The following is a 19816-nucleotide window of genomic DNA, read 5'->3' as shown; positions in this document are numbered from 1 at the left end:
ATCCCCCAGGAAACTTACACTACTGGTCAAAAGTTTAGATACACCCTCTCATTCAATGTTTTGGGTTTTTTTTTTAACGACTTTTTCCATTTTAGATGCATATGAAAGACATCGATAAATGAAGCAAGAAATATGGAATTATGTAATCCTCAAAGTAGCCACACTTTACTTTGTTGAAAAATGTTTTGTAGTTATTTCATTTTTATTTTATTTTTTTTACTACACAATTCCATATATTTCGCTTCATATATTTGATGCCTTCCATATGTATTTAAAATGGAGAAAGTAGTAAAAATAAATAAATAAACCTTGAATCAGAGGGTGTTTCCAGACTTTTGACTGGTAGTGTATATAGTGCACTTCTTTGTCTAGTAATGAAGACTACACTTTCTTCCACTACTTTCTTGAAGGCCTACATGAGTTACTATATTTAATTACTTTTGTTTGAGTGAAATTGTTTGGCTACTCTCCACAAGCCCTCAAGTAACCAGCTAATTTGATTTCAAACATTGAAATATCTGCAAACACCTTTCTGATTTACTTGTACTTGGACATCTAATTCTTACCTGAGTACAATTTTGGCTATTCCTGGTCTTTTTTCTCACCTACGGCATTTTAAACACACAATTAGATAGAGTTAGTAGCAGTAAGATCTCATTTGAGTACTTTTATAACATTATGTTTTTTTCTCTAACATGTATTTGTTGTACTTTCATGCACCTATGTTCATATGTTATTGTCCTTCCACAGAATACTCCGGAGAGGTGGACACTCGTATTCTTAACATTGAGTGTGATGGGGGCATCCTTTACTCCTGGAAGGTATAAACTAAAAAATATTTGTGTTACACCCTATTGGACACATTCTCGGATATAGTAACACATTTTACATGGTAGTGATGTTTTCAATAACCTCATTCTTACATATATTTCTTTTGATTTTCTGCTTGACTTAAACCTATTTGGTGTTGTAGAAATCCCTGGGCCCTTTGCTAGAATATGAAATGCACCCCATTCAGCTGCATCTTCTTCACTGCATACATTTTTAATGACAAAGCTGCATAAAATCTAGTTGTGGGTTTTAAAGGTTAAGTCCATAGATAGTGCTGCTTTTTAGTACGCTACAATCCAGCCGTTTTTGGTTTGAGTCCAAGTGGTATAATTCTGTGGTCTGTAAAATGCAACACAAAAACAAAATTGCACCAAAGCTGTACTCTGTAATTTTTTTCTGGTGGAGGGTCTGCTAACTAGCTTGTTGCATGGAGATATTACTTTGCCTGAAATGCTCCACAGCATGGCATTAAACTTGTATATCATTCCAATTACCATCAAAAATACCATGGAAACATTCCTACTGTGAGCAGGGTCACCTTAACATTGATCTAACATGTAACTGAACGTCACCTACTTGTCTTTATGTATGGAGAGAGATAAAATTAGGCAAAGTTGCCATGGAAACAAGCAGGTGGTAGACCTTCCACCAAAAAAGTTACATAGTGCACCTCTTAATTGCAAAACAAGTCTGGATATCATTAAAACAGGTAAAGATGTCAAATTGACCACAGGTTATACACATTAGAGTAAAGTATTACTATAATTCCTTTTATAAATACTAAATCAACAAACCACATTTTGAAGAATCGTGTCATAACAGTCCAAAACTGAAGATGAAAACTGAAGATGAAAACTGAAGTATTTGCTCTCAAAGTTTGGAAAGGTTTAATTTTATGATTGAAAATTGAGATTTTTAAATGGCTGACTTGAAGTGAAGCAATTTAGGCTAATCAGCAAAGGTCAAGGCAGGTAATGAACGGGTCAAGCATGACAATTTTCACACACCACTGGAGCTCATACTCTTTCAAAATTATGTGGGGTTTTTTGTCTTGTTTAATCAGTTTAATGATTCATGATCTTTGAAAAGAATACCATTCATTTTTTGCATGCCTGTAGGGAGCCACGGGGACTACCAGAATTGGGAAATATGCTCCCAGAACAAAACAAAACAAGGTATATTTTATTAAACCATAGCGTTCAATATGTTTCACACAATGTTTATGTTTTAGTGAGACATGCATCCCAGTGTGGTTGTTGTTGTTTTCTTCCACAGCTCCTGTACACCTTTGACAAACAGGTGTGTGTAAGCAGCTGTTCCCTGAATAAGGAGGAGACACTGTTAGGTGAGCCTGCTAATATAGAAAATACAAATACAGGTTTTTGCATTCATTTATGTATATAGAGGGTAATATTGGTATTGTTATTTGCTACTCAGTACAATTATTCTATTAAAAGTACACCACAAACATTTTCTGGTGAAGGGTCCACCACCTGCTTGTGTCATAGAGATGTCATTGCTTTGCCTGGACTGTTCCACAGTATGGCATTGAGCATATCCATTTTGTATTTCATCAGTTATTATCTAAATCTGTCACGATAATTACTATATCTACTTTTTGTTCAATATATGAAACAAAACAATATTATTGTTTGTTATCTAAGATAAGATCAGATTTAAGCTGTAAATGGTTGAATTAATAACTTCTCATCACACATGCAAACTAAGTACTAAAGTACTTCATTCTGCTAATTTATTTTTGAACTCTTTTTTTTTTTTTTTTTTTTACAATATTGTATATTTAAAATAGTATTTGTGGTTTAAACCTGCTCTTGGGTTATTATGTCAGTGGCATAAATTTGTTTCAATATTATTGTTTATTGTCTATATTTACTCCAGCAATATATGTTCAAAATATGTTATTGTGATGGTGGTTTAAATAGCTAAAGAAAGTAAAAACCTTGAAAACATGCATTCTTACTGTGAGTGGGGTGTCTCTCTATCTTTGAGATCTAACCTGTAACTTGCTTACTACCGGTACTTGTTTGCCTCCATTTAAGTTTAATGCCATACTGTTTATCATTCTAGGCAAAGCAATAATATCACCATACAGACAAGCAAGTGGTAGACCCTCAACTAGAAAGTTACATAGAGCACCTTTAAATGATCACTATTATGCTTTTGTTTATCATTTTACATCTAAAATAGCTTGTTTTTAAAGTTTTAAAACACTGGGGTAAATACTGCTGCTAAACAATAGCTTAGAAGACTGGCAGAGAGAGTAGCTATTTTGTGCACTTATCTGAAACTAAATGCAAGAAAAGTTGTTTATTTCCTCTTTAATTGCAAAAATGTGATTTGTAGAAACTAGCAGTGGACTCTTTTCTATAGCAGACTGTATTGAGCCTATTGATTGGTTAATTCTTTCCAGAGTGAGAGAGGAGAGGGAACAAGTGTGAATGAATAAAACAAAACACAAATTGGAGAATGTTTGAACAAGGAAACAAGATTATTATGTACATCGGAACTTTCAATATACTGGCTAAAACATCATATTGATACTGCACATATATTGGTGGCACCTGTCTGTATATGTAATTGATGTCTTTTTTCCATTCAGCTGTGAGTCTGGCACAAAACAAAGGAGAAGTTGATGGACTCAAACCAGGTACTATATTATTTTAATTAGGGTTGCACAATCAAATTTTGTTGTACCTCTGGTTTATACCTCTATAAAACCATGGTAACTTGTATTAGTTTATCAGTTCTTATGTCTTCTTTCAAATGTTATTAATGCTGTAATTGTTTTATAATGTGCACTCTTACATTTTAAACATAAATCGCACATCTTATCGCTATACTTTTCCACAATTGTGCCGCTCTAGTGTCAGTGTCACTTGCATGTCTAAAAACAAAACAAAGAAATACGTAAGACTTCACTACTCTTTAAATATCATTTTCTTTGCAGTGTCCAAATGCCTAACCTTGCTTATAGAAATCCACCCCATCAACAACACGAAAGTCCTGAAGGCCGTGGATTGTAGGGTCAAAGTTCAGGTACACTTTGCTTGTCAGATTTCCTGTTTTTACTGCATCCACGAGCTGACAATGCAGTCTGTGACCATCATGATTATGGAGTGTCATTCGCAATTTAATACAAGTTTAAAGTGCAATAGCTGCAAAATGTCATCACAGTGATTTCCTTCATTTCTCCTTATTTATACTAGCTGTGTTCTTATGTTGTTTTATAGATTGATATAGTGATAAATGTAGATTTTATTGTGCTAATGTCAAAACAGGCTATATCAAAACATAAAAATCCTTGATTGCTTGGGGTGCATTCACACTTATTTTGGTTTGAACCCAGTTTAGTCTGGTTTGGTCTTGTTCTAGTTGTGGTTTAGCCCTGTCTAATCCAGGTTTAGTTCTAGGTTTAGCTCTAATTTTGATGTAGTTTGTATTCAAGTGTTAACTCAGTTTTGGAAGGATTTTTTTTGAGGTGAACTCAAAAAGGAAAAAAAAAATGAAAAGAAAGTTATTCGTGAATCTATGCCAAACAAAATTAAAATGCTCAAATTGGTTGCAAGTATTTGTTCTTGTAGCTTGGCAGGTAAATGAAAGAATCACTTTATATAGACCCGCTGCACTAGCCTGATATGACTATGTTACTGTTATTGACAGACACGCCACTATATACTAGAAGGGATATCAAATTACCATATATTCCCGCTTATCCATTGCATACAGGCGCTTCAGTTTATTTGTAGACAGGCTTTAATGTACAAATTCTGTAAAGCTATATCACATTGCATTTAATGACACACAAATTGGCACGTGGATAGATATACCGCTTTAAAATGAGAACATTAGCATAGCACATCCTCCATCTGCCAGCCCCAGTTCACCGCCAACTCATGTTCCCTTATGGCTGTGCATAGTTCCTCCATCAAGAAGAGACTGACAGGAGATCAGTGCTGGAGAGCCACCTGCTGCTGCTGACTGAAGATGGGTGTAAGTCTATGTGGCCTTAACTTTTCATTAGGGCTGGGTGATGAGATGATTTAATAGGGCTGTGCAATTCATGACTTTTTCATTGAATTTAGATCTATTCATTTCAAATTATCAATTATATTTTTGGGTCTTTTGAATTGACGAGTCTATAGTAATTCTATAGTAGTAAATGCATGTTGTCCCATCCCTAATGAAGCATCAATTTCAAGTAACTGTATGTAGCCTGCGCGCTTACAGTTCTAGGTTGCCAATGCCTAAACCTGCATATAGAAGACCGATTCGAGACACTCATTCATGATTGATTGATAGGTGCTGGGGTTTAGATAGTGACAATTCAGCTCAGACAGAGACATTTTAGGTTTTAACTAAGTGGATTTCAGTATTGAAACTGGCTACACAAATGAGAAACTCTAGTGAGGTCCGTTCTGCTTTCTGGTTGGATAATCATCTTGAAAACCAAAATAATTGTAACATAAACAAGATGGTCATCACATCTAATGTTTTTGTAATTAAGAATAAATCAGCATCAACTGTAAAAGCTTTGAACACAAAATCTTCTACACCAAATCTTGGAACACGGGTGGGTCATGTTTATGGAATTTAGATTAATCTTGCATACAGTTTCTTTTAAGTGACAAGAGTTGTGTATTTAGCTCAGTTGAAAAAAATAAACTCATAACTGTAATGAGATTTGAATGAATTGTAATTTTTGGCAATATCTTTGACATGTCTTTCACTCTCTCTGTTTTAGATGTGGACCTGTACCACATTTTACTGACCAGGCAGGAGGGATACAGAGTGGTGAGTCCAGAATACTCCATACACTGCGGGAGATATGTTAGATTGAAGATATGATCAAGTCTTTACCCAAAGCGTTATCACATTGAACCCTATACCTCCAAAGCTTAATCCCAGCTCACGCCAGAAATACAAATTGCTATTCACAATCTGTCCCAGTTTTGTGTAAGTATTCCTTTCTCTTTTTTACCAATAAAAATGTTACGCGTAGGAGTATAATGAGCTGAATGGGGTTTTTATCGATTGGTTTAAATATACCCCGATCACCCATTTAGCTGTGTTTAATATGCTCATGTGGTATGTAGTATGTAGCAGCATATAAAGTGGCACAATTTTTGGACCAATTAGCTGTCCTTCTGTTCCTTACAATGGTTGCTATCTGGAGTTAACTACTGTATTCGAAAAAAGAAAACAAAAACAAGGTAATCTAGTATCAATTATCATTTTGATGTGATTATATATTTGTTGTGTCAAAGTTATAGTAACATATCTGTTGACTCGGGGGTTGCATGGTCACCTTATAATGTTAAGTTTGTGGTTAGTGGTTAATTCCAGCTCTGATTGGTTTATAAATGTGTTGTGTGAGTGTGTGATTGTCAGGAGTCTGAGATTAGAAGTTGTAACTATATTCTGCTTCCCCACAACCCACCACTCAGTGTATTTTGTTCTTATGATAATCAGATTTCTTTTCCATTTCATAGCTTTGTATTAAAAAAAAAAATAGCTTGAGTAATATCATAGATTTTATTTGTCAAAGTTAGGGTATATAAGATTTTGGTTGCCAGTTTCAATGCTGAAATTGCTTTACACCCAGAAGGACTCACCACCAGCACCTTATCAGTGCTAGTCCAGCCTCTGCAGCTCAGTGAGTGATTTTTGGTGGTGCTGAGCTTTCACATGAGTTGAGGCCTGCTGTGATAAACTGAGAATGATCAAAACTCCAGGGTCAATTGGGATCATAGTACTTTTCTTTCCTGTGCTGTCTATATACCCTACCTTAATAAACCCATAGTTCATTCGTGCATTGTTCCAAGTACTAAATAACTACTTTGTGATGAGAGACTTGCAACATTTGTAAAAACATAACTTTCTTTAAACTTGCTCATCCCCAAGACTCCGTGGGTAAAACAATTGATACTACAAAGTAATTCATCACAGGGCAGACAATGCTTTTATTCCCCATATTCAACTTTTAAAACTACAAAGCGCCTTTTATCCTTGTGAGGACTTTGCATTAAACATTCAGGGTGTCTGCAAAGCTGAATTTGAATGTGTTTGCTCAACCCAGGTGATGGCGTACCCAGAGAGACTGACCAGAACTGCAGAGAGGATTGCAGAAGACTTTTGCTGGGTCCAGTGGGATGGGTACACACAGAGACTGTACTATGTGACTCATAAGGTAATACACATACTGCCAACATACTTCAAAGTCCTGTATTCAACAGCCCCATATTACACAAAATGGATTCTCGTGAGCTTTAAGCCATTTTAGAACATTGTTACTTCATCAAAAACATACCTGGAGTTGTGTTGTTTCATTCACACATGTTTGATTAACCCTTTATTATTACCTGTCTACATCTCGACGGCTCAAAATGCTCTGTTCCACGGTGTGATGTCATGTAGTGGTAGTTTTCAGTTTAACAGCTACTTTTTACCTTTTGTTCAGTAGAGATGGGCAATTACAAGGCTGAAATTATCCAAATGATTCTAGTGAAGGTGTACGGTGTTTAAGAACACAGTGGAGCACTTCCTGTATTACCACATGACATCAAAAGGTGGAACAGAGAGTTTTCAGTCTGGGAGGAAAAACACATTCTAAATATGCAGGCTTTGTGTTTTAAACATGTGTGAATGAAACAAAATACAATTCCAGGTCTATTTGTGATAAGGAAACAACATTATAACTTATATCAGAAAATAGTGTAATATGGGCCCTTTAATACAAGAATCAGGCATAATATTATTAAAATTATAATCTTTATATCATTGAGGGCGGCATTGGCTCAGTGTTTAGAGTGTTTGCCCGTGAAAGGTTGGTGGTTTGGTTCCAGCTCAGACCACTGCATACTGTTGTTGTGTCCTTGTGCAAGACATTTCACCCACCTAGACTGTATTAATGTCGGTGTGTATGTTGCGCTGCAGTTGTTGTTGGCAGCCTCTGAAGAAGTAGCAGAAGTAGCTAATTAACACAGTATTTTGTACATGGGTAATATTCAGTACATTTAAGGCATTATTAGGCCTGTCACGATAACAAATTCTGCAGTGCGATATATATATATTGCAGTATAATTAAGTATAGACAAATATTGTATAATTAAAGTATAAGTAAATACAGGACTACAATGTATTATTATTATTACTAAATTTGATATTTTTTATTGTTATGAAAACATTCTTGGTCATTTAAGCTTAAGTAATTAATCTGTTTGATCTAATTGTATTGGTCAGCCTTCATTCATAGTTTAATTTTGTTTTGTTTTTTTGTTTGTTTTTACAGTTATATTATTAGAGTTGACATGAAATGTTCTATATGTCACAGGGCAAGTTCCTGCTGCGATGTGTGCAGTTCTATCCAAATCATTACTGTGAAACTGTGGTACGTCTGCAATGTCTTTTTAGTCAATCACTTGTATTCTTTTGTGCAATACAAATGTTTGTTATGCTTTTGTACACTGCAGTAATGGCATGCATTAAATTAATCTGATTTTGAGTTGGTTTGTTACATTTAAGTTCTTATAATATGACCTTTTATGACATTTTACTGGTTTTAAACTTTTGAATTAATTTAGATTGAAATGACCCAAGTGACAATTAAGCTTGAAACAAAAGCAGTGTATTGTGTTATTCAAAATGACCCAATTTAAGACGAATATTCTGAATGCATTAAGCACATCCAGGTAGATATGCAGTTGTTTTTGCTGTTTAATTCATTTTGTTTTATTTCCATAGCTGGAACTCCCATTGGAGATGCCGGCTAATTCATTCCCAGCAGTCAAGTAAGCCAATGCATACAGCACAAACAGAAAAAAATGTAGTCTCAGCTTTCCTGTGTTTCTCTGTATATTATTAATACCTTTTGATTGGGCAAACACAAGTTAATCCCTATACATTTCCTCTGGCGAGCTACATTCATCATCATTATTTTTCCCTTGTTTTGTTTATTTATGTATTTGGTCAACAGGTTTGTGAATCTGGGTTTCGACCATTATCACACAGAGAAACCAGAGCAAGAGCTTGTTAAAATGGAAGTGTTCACAGACAGAATAGGTAACATGCTTTCTCATACAAATAATGCATAAATAATATCTCCCCAGTCTACAAACACTGCATCTACTGCATCTACATGACTAATATGAATGCCATTTGTGTTGTGTTTTGCTTCTCCCTAAAACAAGAACGTAAGTCTCAACAGATTATATTTTACTAACTGTCTAATGAAATCTGTAGTTGGTGTAGGTTAATCAGCATACTTCTTTTTTGATTAAAGCCAGAGCATGTAATGTTTTAGCCAAAACATAGACTAAAATTAAAGTGTGTTGTTGTTTTTTACACTGAAAAGCATATAAAAACAAGTGTTCTTACTCTTACTGTGAGCGGGCTTGCATATCGATAAACCTGTCTCTTATTTGGCAGGAAACGGGCCTCCTCCTACTTGTTTGTATGGATGTGTTGCTCTTTTGGCTATAATCTTCCACAATATGGCATAAAATGTATCCATTCCCATTTTTTTTCCATGGAATCATGCAGGTCATGTTCCACCTCCAGAAAGTTACATACTGTGCTTTTAAATGTATTGGGTAAAAATGTGTACTGTAGTTCTGGTATTCTGGTTTCTGGGTGATTTTGATTGATAAGGAGTAAAGTTTGCAGAGTATTTCTTAAAAAGTATATTTTGTTGTATTATGGATTATCAACTTGGTGCAAGCCTTGTCCATACTAAAACATTTTGATTCAAAGAGCTATAGGCACAAAGAATTTGACATAACACCTTATTGAGAAACATGGGTTTACATGGGAAACGACCCAAACAAACATACAATTTTCAAATGAGCTTTTTCATGTTTTAGTTTAGCTTAGGGAAATACTTGTAATCAGATGCAGATTATATCCACATTTATTTAATTAGCAAACATACTTGAGGACTTGGCCTTGTTGTTTTGCACTAGTGACACTCTTTGCTTTTGCAGGAAGCATGTGCATCTGCTACAATCATCCTTTGAACAAAAACAGCAAAGAAGTGGTCTACACTCTGGCTCTTGTCCACAAAGGTAAATTGCACTGACTTTCAGAAGGGGTGCTTAAGCCAGTTCTCCAATATAGGTTTTGTGTCATTTTAAGTAGAATAAATATGTATATAATTATGATATATATTTAATAACATTACTGAACAGGTGAAACACTTTATTAAAATGCAATCAAATTTGGCCTGCCACCATGTCAATTGAAAACAACACCAAAGCACCAAATTATCTCACTCTAAGAGACTGGCCTCCTGCTGGTAGATTTTATTCTGCACCTTTAATTTAAAAAAAAGTTTTATTTGTTTGTATTGTGATTTTAATGTCCTGTAAAGCACATTGAAGAACTTGAAATTGTGGTCTGTAAAACGTGCCTTGCCTTCATGCCTTATAGATGATTTTATCCCAAACACAGCAGTATGAATTTCAATGTATTCAGTAATAAATATATTCATGGACAAATTAATTCACTCTTAATAAACAAATACATATTCCACTACCGCTTAGTGTCTGAAAATGTGTATTTGTGACACAGTTCTTGTTTGACTTGTGTATCTCTTGTGTTTCGTCCTTCCACAGGCTGCAGTAAGACATTTCATGTGTCTCTGGGCAGCGTGGAGATGCCAGAGAGAAGTGCTCAGCTCCATCCTCTCTTCATCCCCATAGGTCCAGAACAAACAGAAAAACATAGTAACACTCACTCTTTCTCTCTCTCTTTCTCTCCATTTCTCTCCATTTCTTTCTCCCTCTCTCTCTGTGTCTCTCTTTGTCTCATTATATTTCTTTCTTTCTCCCTCTCGCACTCTGTCTCTGATTGTCGCTCTCTTTCTCCATCACTCTCTCCCTCTCTCACATATTGTTATGAATTCAACAAAGCGCGCAGTGTGGCTCTACCTCTCACTACGACACATGTAATTTGTTTTTGTATTCACAGTGAAAACACACAACCAATAGTAATGAATACCCAGTGTGTACAAAATATTAAAACAGACAAGAAATGTGTCCTTGCTGCTGCATCGTTGTCTTCTCTGGATTTTTAGATTTAAAGGTGGACTATGTGGCTTTTCTGGTGGGGAGCCTGCTGCCTGCTTGACTCCATGAGGATAAGATCAATAAGTTTAATGCTATGCTGCGGAATATTTGAGGCAAAGTAATTATAGCTTTATGGAGACAAAGCTTCAGTGAAGATTTTGAGAGGCTTTACCCTGTACAGCTCATTAGAAGTGCAAGGCATGATTATTCATTATAGACGAGCAGATGGAGGACTGCCAAAAAGTTACAGAATGCACCTTTCAATTATTGTAAAAACAGAGAAAAAAAAAATATTATTATTATTATTATTATTATTATTATTATTATTATTATTAGTAGTAGTAGTAGTAGTAGTAGTATTTTTTATTTTATTTTTTTATTTTATTATTATTATTTTTTTGTATTTATTTATTTATTTTTTATGGACAATTGAACTTCCTCAAGACAACCTGTAAAGATCTGATATATACACGACAAAGAAAATGTAACACGTTTAGAACATATTGTTATAAATCTACATAATGACTACATCGAGACAAAATGTACGTCTATAATGAGTTTTTTTTTTTTATGTGTAGAATTGTTTGTTGTTTTATTTGATTTTACTTTATTATACATTTTATTATTCTAATTTATTTAATGTTTTGACTCAATCCAAGTCCATTGAGAACATTGATGCCTTTCTCAAGTCCCTGTTTCATTTTTCTTTCCCCCACAGAATAACAATAACAGATAAAGATACTAGTCTGACAGTAATATCTGTTTTTAGGTTACTACATAGTTGTGTATGTGGAGGGCCACTTCTTGCACCTTATAAACACCAGGCAGCAGGAGATGCTCTGCCACTCTCTGTTTCTCTCTGGTAAGACGAAGTAAAAACACAACTCTCTACATATTAAAACTACAGGAGACAGTGAGGTAGAGTTTTGACATTACTTAATTTTAAGGTCATGACGTGGACTTGGGGGTGCAGTGCCGAGCGGTCGACGTCATGGTGATGCATTCGGAGGAAAAGGCCAGTGTTTCTCTGCTGGAGCTGAGCAGTGGGAGGGTACACTCTGCAGAGCTCAGTGCTGCTCACCTGCTGCAGATACTCAGAGCTGACAAGGCTTTTAAGTAAGTTAGATTTATGCACGCTATACTGTACAAAACCTAGCCTATAGGCACGTTCATATGGGGATACGGTAGGATGGGTGTTTTCCAACCTTTCTTGAGGTAATTGTCTATTGCCTTGATGTGACTGCACACCCTCCACTGAATCATTATCACATGACACCAATTATAAAAAAGTGTAATTAATGCCTGTGTCACTATATCTGGCTTGTTTGATTTTCAGTAGTGGCTGTCTTAGGTTGCGTTCACACTTGCACATATGTACATTAAATATTTAATTAAATAATATGGGACTAAATTTATTAATTTGGGGCTAAACATTAATTTGGGACTAAATCTGAAACTAAACCTGGACTAGACCAGGATTAAACCAGGACTAGAACATAGGACTGCATTAGAACTAAACTGGGCTCTGTTAGTGTCTTTTCTGATTTTAAAGTTTTCCCAGGCCACTCCAAGATGCCCCAGTACAAGAACATAAATGACTGTGTGATACAGTAGAGTAAGCTCAAAGTGGACATTTTTTCAATGCATACCTGGCACCCCCCCAAGGAACACTAGTATTCTCTGGCACACTGGTTGAAAATCAAGGAGGTAAAATATACTGTGCTATACCAAAGGTTCTCAAACTTTGGTGTGAATACCTTTAGAGGTCCTCTGCTATCTATCTTTATGTAATTATGATCAATTTTATTCACCTTTTTGGCCTTGCCTGTTTAAAATTATACTCTAGGGTTTGTACTATTGTAGATCTTGGTTACCGGTAGTTCTATTTTAGACCTATTTTAAACTCACCTATTCAAAGTGGCCTTTCCTTTATGTTGTTTTTTAATGTTGTTTATTTGGCCAAGTAAAATATCTTTGAGTGTCCAAAAAGTGCTATACAAATTTACTAAATTATTATTATTCTTAGTTTAATCCTCTTTTAGACCTGGTTTAGATTTGGTGTTACAAGGAAAGACACATAACTTTTTGGTGTGAAAAGTATTTAAACTGTTGCTCTACACTCATCTCTTTTGGGTTCCCACTCAGCAGTTTATATTGATCAAATATGGGATAAAGGTGGAAGTGGTGAACCAGGGATAAGTAATCAAATTAGAGTTGATTATAGAATAGTATAACTTACTTCTTATTTGAACATGTATTGCTGAATCTTATAAAAAACATCTATGCAAACATACTGTATGTGTGTTGTTGTATGCTAATTTTAATCATAGACATATTTTTATGTGGGTGTACGTTGCAAGTTTTGTGTAATAACTTTTTGAACACATAATTTTGAGCTGGAGGATGTATTGATGAAACTGCTCTACCTTACAGTGATTAATCTGTGTCTTTGGGCAACTCGCAACAGCAAAAGATTTGTCAATACAATATTACTCTGATTCACATTTTGTTAGACACTAATAAAACAGGTCCCATTTCTTGTTGAAAAGACGTCACAGAAATATATACAAAAATGAGGGCAGTTTAAACTAAAATTGGCCAACATGTTTTGCCGGGCAAATCCTGTATTTTTTATACAGATCAATAGCAGTCTGGTCTCCACATCCTCCGTTGTGTCTCAAGCCCGATCAAACATTATCACGCAGTCAGGTTTGTTTTTTCCAGTGATACATGTGAAACAAAGGAGCTCATTGGTCACCTATGATTTAAAAATTAAATTTATTCCACTTCAGATTAACAGTTTAGTGCTTCATTCATTGATTCTGCACAAATCTGCAATGTTTTTCAGCCCACTACTATTTTTATTGTATTTTTAAAAAAAAAGTTCTGATAAGGACAGACAATGCATGTCCCCGATTGGCTAATCCATCTGTCAGTCAAACCCATTTGACATTCACCAGTGAGCAGACTCACATCTTCATGAAGTATTGAAGCAGTGGGTATTCTGGATCCCAGGCAACAACATTTTAGCCCAATCTATGCCACAGGTTAAGCTAAACATGACAACTGTGGATCACCTTGTTTGTGATGGTGATTTTAATGAATAGAAAGTGCAGTTCAGTTCACTTCAATTGTATTTATATAGCACATTAAAAAACAAACTTCAGCTGCCCAAAGTACTTCACATAAAAAGTCAATAAAAAACAAATAAACAGATAATACAAAACATAAAGTGGTCATTGGTTTGCCATAAAGTCAAAGTGATAATCTTTACATTCCAAAAGCCAATCTTGGCACCTTTTAAACAACAAAAGTGATTGTAGACAGTGAAACTTGTAATTGATCAACTTTTAATTCACTTTTGAGTTTATCCCTTTCTTAACTTTTTGACAAATGAAATATTCATGAATCTAATGTGATGTATTTATATTGTGAGTAACTGCTTCCTCTTTGACACTATGTGAAGTCAATGAGTGCCCTAATCCTCGTTGCAGCACACCATTTTGTTTAAGTGCTTAATTACCTTGATGTGTGATAAGATTGTTAAGAAGTCAGTGGAGGTTACAACGTAATTAAAAACTTTTACTAACCAAAAATCTTTTTTCTCAGTCTAATGGGGCTTTTCTGTGAGGAGTTTGAATGTTCTCTCTGTGTCTGTCGCTAATTAGAATGGATGCAATTAGCAAATCGCAAAGGCTGCAATTTTTGAAGTACCATAATTTCCTCCACAAACAACAAAATATTCTGCATAAAACCTGCTCACCCAGCAGTTTGCATCTGCACAAACAGGTTCTAAAACGTGACTCTTGTATTAGTTTGTCAGTTCATATTTCTATCTTTGTCAATTCTTCTGCGTACTTTTAAAATGTGAACTTGAATCTAAATCGAAACAAATTGTAATTCTAATCAGCATCGCAACGCTTGTCAGAAAAATTGTTGTAGCTTTTGCACTGAAATGTCTCAATTGTTGGACTAATAATGGTTTTCTTGTTTGGTCCAAGGGTATAGGTCTGCGCAATCAATCAAATTAGAAGTTTAATCGAAATGAGGATTAAGTTATTTCTAATTGTTAAGGATCGACTTGGGCCTTTTTAAACATCAGGTCTACAACCAGTTCTTTGTCAGTAGAGGTATTTTAGTTTGTAGCATAGTTCAGACTTTTGTGGGGAGAAATTTGCATTTTTGGTGTTAAATGGTAATGATTTAAAGTGTGTTTTGGTTATGTTGAGGAAATTATTATCAAAATCCAATTTCATTTGTTTTTATTAAGACAAAATAAAATTGAATCTACAATTGTGATCGATCAGTATAATTTTCTTGTCATATCGCCCAGCCCTACCCAGGTACTACGATGCAGTCGGCCCCTTCCCCTGACAGGTTTGAAGAATGGGTCAACTGCAGAAAACAATTTTCCCTACTAAGACAAAAAAGTTGAGCTCAACCTTAACCTAACCATAACCTTATTTCTTTTATTACCTAAACTTTTAATGCACATATAGCACATATAGCTGAGTTCTTGACAACTGCCTTTCTCCCACACCATCTGTCTATGCAGTGCTGTCTTTCTTATATGCTTATGTTGTATAAATGTAAATTTTACTCTCTGTCCCATCACCCATCCAAGGTGTCCCGACTGTGAGCCCGACCCTGAGCGCCTGGCTGCCCTTCACTGCCTGCTGGTTTACATGGGAAACGACCCAAATCTGGAGCTCAAGGTATACACAGAGGGAAGAGGGAGGAGAGAGGGAGGGGAGAGGGAGGGAGGAGGAGTCGGTGACATTTTAAGGAAATTTACTGTCAGTGACCCGGGTCTTGGTGCCATCCTTATTTTGTGTGCAGCTAAATTCTTTAACAAAGTTCGTCACAAGATCGATATGTTTTTGTTGCATGGATCAAGGAGGACAGATGAAGTAGCACTGCCTTTTCCTTCCGGGCTAATGATTTTACACACACATTGGATCTGATAAGTGCGGTAATACTGAGTAATGCTGCGGTCTGCCTGTAGTTCAATGCACGTGCTATAGGTGTCGTTGTTGAGTTCAAAAGTAGCAGAGAATGTGATTTTTCCAAGATGAAGATTGATTCACCTTGAAATAATAGTAAAAGTTCAAGTAAAAGTAAAATGAGCTTTGTATAAAAACAAGAAAAATATGGGACTGGGCTTGGGGTAGTGTTTGGATGAGAGCCCGCTTGGAATGCCATATGCTACAGTGATGCAGCAGTGGCTCTAGTGCAGACTGTTGTGTCCTTAGGCAAGACACTTCACCGACCTTGTCTAGTATATGTTGCTGCAGTACACGACAGTAGCGTACCACCAACGATTATGGAGTGAATGAATAATGCACGAAATTGAAAAGGAACTGTAAGTGTCTGAAAAAGTGCTGTACAAGATGAATGCATTATTATTATTTAATAGTAGTAGCAGTAGCATAGCCCTAGCCATGGCAATTTCAGTAGTAATGGTAGGTTGAGTACAAAAATATTATTATTAGAGTGATAATAGACACAAAAAATGTAACAAACTGACTATACCTGTCTTTATATAGGTAGATATAATTTGTCTATTTCTCTTGCATTTATTAAAGTTGTAATTTTTCCTCTTTGATTACTAGCTGTGGTCTTCAATCTAGATGCTTTTGAGGTCAATGATGAGTTAAAAGCAGCACTGACAAAATTATGTTGTGAAGTGTGTGAAGAATAACACCACATGACATCAAACACAGTCAATCCCGGGCCATTATTTCGTTGTTACAAACACATTTTGAAGTAAACAAAGATGTCACCACTGCTTTAATAGCCCATATTTTCTTCAATGAGAGGTCAAGTGAGTTGCTGGTTGTATTAGTGCAGAAAGAATTGGGGAAATTGAACATCGAGTGTAGCTTTTTGTGTCCTTTGTATTAGCTCTAAATGAGGCCAGTGGCTAAAAATCAGTGACTTGAAAAGAAACAGGATTGCTGCTGGCACATTTTGCTTTGTTCACCAGAAACTTGAAAATGCTGTGTAAATGAACCTTTCCATCTCTTGCAAATTTACTTTTTCTTTTGATAGTATGCTCATTATGTCCACAGGGCTGACTTTAACTGCCTGTAGTAAATGACTGTATCAGTAGCTCAATATTGGGTTGTTTCAGGAAGAAGAGAAACTAGACATTTTAATATCACATGAACGAGAATGAACTTTGTAGCCCGCTTTTGTTTCAGTTCTCTATTCACCTTATTCCGGGAACTTGCCGTGGGCGCCGCCATCTTCATTCGAGGTCTATTATTTTACATGGGGCTGACAGCAAATAAGTTCTATATGGACTACAAAGCAGCTTTAAAGTCCCCAAGAGAATCAGTGCAGTATTGACTTGTTGCCACACATGAACATTGAACATTTTACACAAATCAACCTACTTTTATATCATATTTTAGTGATGAAAAATAAAAAAAACGGGATACCTATTCAAGTGACACAACAAAGAAAGCACGTTTTGGAGCATTTAGAGGCAAAAGTGGGAAGGCAGTGGTAGTTGTGCAGCAGAATTTGCGGTGGTACTAGCAGCAGTATAGTACAATAGCAGTAGAAATGGTAAAAGTAGTAGGCAGGGCTGTGCAATTAATCTAATTTCAATCACATTTTAGTCATCACGGTCAATGATAGATAAGCTTCGGTCTTTTTTAAAGGTCCTATATTACGCAAAATGTACTCGTGTGACTTTTAAGCCAAGTTATAATGTTGTTACTCCATCAGAAACATACCTGGAGTTGTGTTTTGTTTCATTCACACATGCTTGAGTAGCCCTTTATTATGAATCTGTCATAAAGCAGTCGTTTTCAAATTAACAACTACCTTTTACCGTTTGCTACATTTGTTACTACCACTGCGACTACAAGTACTATCACTACTACTAGTTTTACTGCTTCACTAGTGTGGTTTGGAGTTCAGACAGAGAAAAAAATGTGACTATTTTTAATGGCAATTATTAAAAGTATCTCGTTTATGTTAAGCAACTTCTGTTTTTTGTAATAATATAAATCAATAATATATTTTTGCATGTCACACAGCCCTCGTAGTAGTAGATTAAATTGCTTTATTTGATCTCTGTGGGGCAATTCTGGTGGAGCCAACAGCTTAAAAACATTCACATAAGAATAAGAACATCCCGGTGCTGCCATTACTAGTGCGGTAGTGTGTTAGTATCAATGACAAGCAGAGTAGTAGTAGTAGTAGTAGCAGTAGCAGTAGCAGCAGTAGCAGCAGTAGCAGCAGTAGCAACAATAAATCTGCATAAAAAGGATAGTAGCAGTTATACTCCTATGCGTATCTGCTTTAGTTTGAATATTCTAGATTTTCTACAGTAACAAGATTGGTCTGTTCTGATTTGCACTTTTAGCAGCACCTCTTCCTGTGGCTTATAGAGCACCCCATTAATCTTCCCATTTAAACTATTAATGCATTTCTTTCCTCCCAGATTATTGAATGGCTGTGCGATGGCGTGAGCACCTTCCAGTCTTTTGATCACATCCAGGAGTTCATTCTAGGTCAGTCCCAACAGTCCGCACTCTCCTCTGAGTATCTGTCTTTTTATCTCCATATGTGTCTCACAACTTTACTCTACTACTGCCTTTGTTTGGCTCTTAAATTTCTCATCACCGACTCCACTCCAGAGAGGGTAGTTTAAAATAGAGTTATTGTGGGGCCTTGAATACTTGTAAACAGATTGGATTATAACGGCTTATTTTATGCCTGCTGTGCCTGCCTTGCATTCCTAAGAAGTAGGGAAAATATAGAAGAACGTACATTTTCTGTTTAGCCCTCGTAGCAGAGCAGTTAGCCCTTAAGTGTGGAAAAGTCCTGGGTTCAATTCCCAGGTTGAGTGTGGAATTTGCATGTTCTTCCTGTGTCTAGGTGGGTACTTCAGTTGTCCCCATCAACCTAAAACATGCAAAATTACATAATTGTCCAGCTAGATACAGGATTGTTTTCTGTCAGTAAATCCCAATTTGGCTCTCAGTTCCAAAACTTTATATTATAAGGTTCAAACTATATTTATTGTGTGTACATTTCCTTTGCACTACTGGAGACTTTTTTTGTCATTTTTTGGCTATATTGTAAGATTTAAGATGATTTTTAGGTTGACTAAATCACTTTTATGACTCATGACAGATACAAACTAAGTACTAAAGTGTTTCTTTCTGCAATTTATTTATTGCAGGTCATGATTTTCTAACAGTATTGCAGATTTAGAATAGCTTTTGTGGTTTAAATCTGCTCTTGGGTTATCGAGTCATTGGCATAAATTATTTCAATATTATCGTTTATCACTTAGATTTACTTAATGAGTATATGGCACTTCAAATTGTGTTATTGTGACAGGCCTAGTATTATATAATTATTACTTGCAATCCACTTTACAACGGCCAATCAGCAGCTAGATGCCTCTTAAACTGTGGAAGTAGTGCGGATGCAAACTTTTCCATTTATCATCCTCACTACAATGATGGTAACATGCATATCCACACCTGAAACACACTGCAGAATGAATACACCGCTCCTTTGGGCCTTACAGAGCCCAGCTGATACTGTCTTATGTTATGTTTTTGTTTTTTTTCATTATGACATCCCTTTCTATCACATTAAACTTTTGCACTCGTACACTGAACACTGATAGCATTGTCCATTCGGTCCGGCCACTCTTCCATTGTAGGGAGTATTTTAACCTCTGATTGAGCTATCCAAAAAGAAATGTCAACAAGGACAGAGAATGGAGGTGTCCTTGGTACAGCAGTGCAATGGAAAACTCATCATCACACACTGCTCACAATGAATCTGGTTCATGATCTGGAGATGGGCTCTGCTCTGTGAGTGCCCTCTTCTTCTTTCATATTGTCCCAGACGCATTGAAGGATACAGGGGAA

The 19816-nt window shown here is 35.9% G+C and overlaps 1 protein-coding gene across 2 annotated transcripts in view; it reads left to right on the top strand.

The window, feature by feature from the left end:
- The window catches only part of gsap (gamma-secretase activating protein), a 63147-nt gene that overhangs the window by 843 nt on the left and 42488 nt on the right, over positions 1–19816 (top strand). For both annotated transcript variants that reach the window (XM_055231976.1, XM_055231975.1), the window contains exons 2-18: positions 751–821; positions 1950–2006; positions 2107–2176; positions 3452–3499; positions 3800–3888; positions 4770–4842; positions 5594–5643; positions 6929–7039; positions 8183–8239; positions 8593–8639; positions 8825–8910; positions 9831–9911; positions 10461–10547; positions 11683–11775; positions 11861–12029; positions 15538–15628; positions 18370–18439. In XM_055231976.1, coding sequence (XP_055087951.1) covers positions 751–821; positions 1950–2006; positions 2107–2176; positions 3452–3499; positions 3800–3888; positions 4770–4842; positions 5594–5643; positions 6929–7039; positions 8183–8239; positions 8593–8639; positions 8825–8910; positions 9831–9911; positions 10461–10547; positions 11683–11775; positions 11861–12029; positions 15538–15628; positions 18370–18439 — 1350 coding nt within the window. The remainder of the gene's footprint in view (positions 1–750; positions 822–1949; positions 2007–2106; positions 2177–3451; positions 3500–3799; positions 3889–4769; positions 4843–5593; positions 5644–6928; positions 7040–8182; positions 8240–8592; positions 8640–8824; positions 8911–9830; positions 9912–10460; positions 10548–11682; positions 11776–11860; positions 12030–15537; positions 15629–18369; positions 18440–19816) is intronic.

The sequence above is a fragment of the Periophthalmus magnuspinnatus genome, chromosome 23, assembly GCF_009829125.3.
Source record: "Periophthalmus magnuspinnatus isolate fPerMag1 chromosome 23, fPerMag1.2.pri, whole genome shotgun sequence".
NCBI lineage: Eukaryota > Metazoa > Chordata > Actinopteri > Gobiiformes > Gobiidae > Periophthalmus > Periophthalmus magnuspinnatus.
Note: the sequence above shows the minus strand (reverse complement) of the source record. Positions and strands in the feature narration are given on the sequence as shown.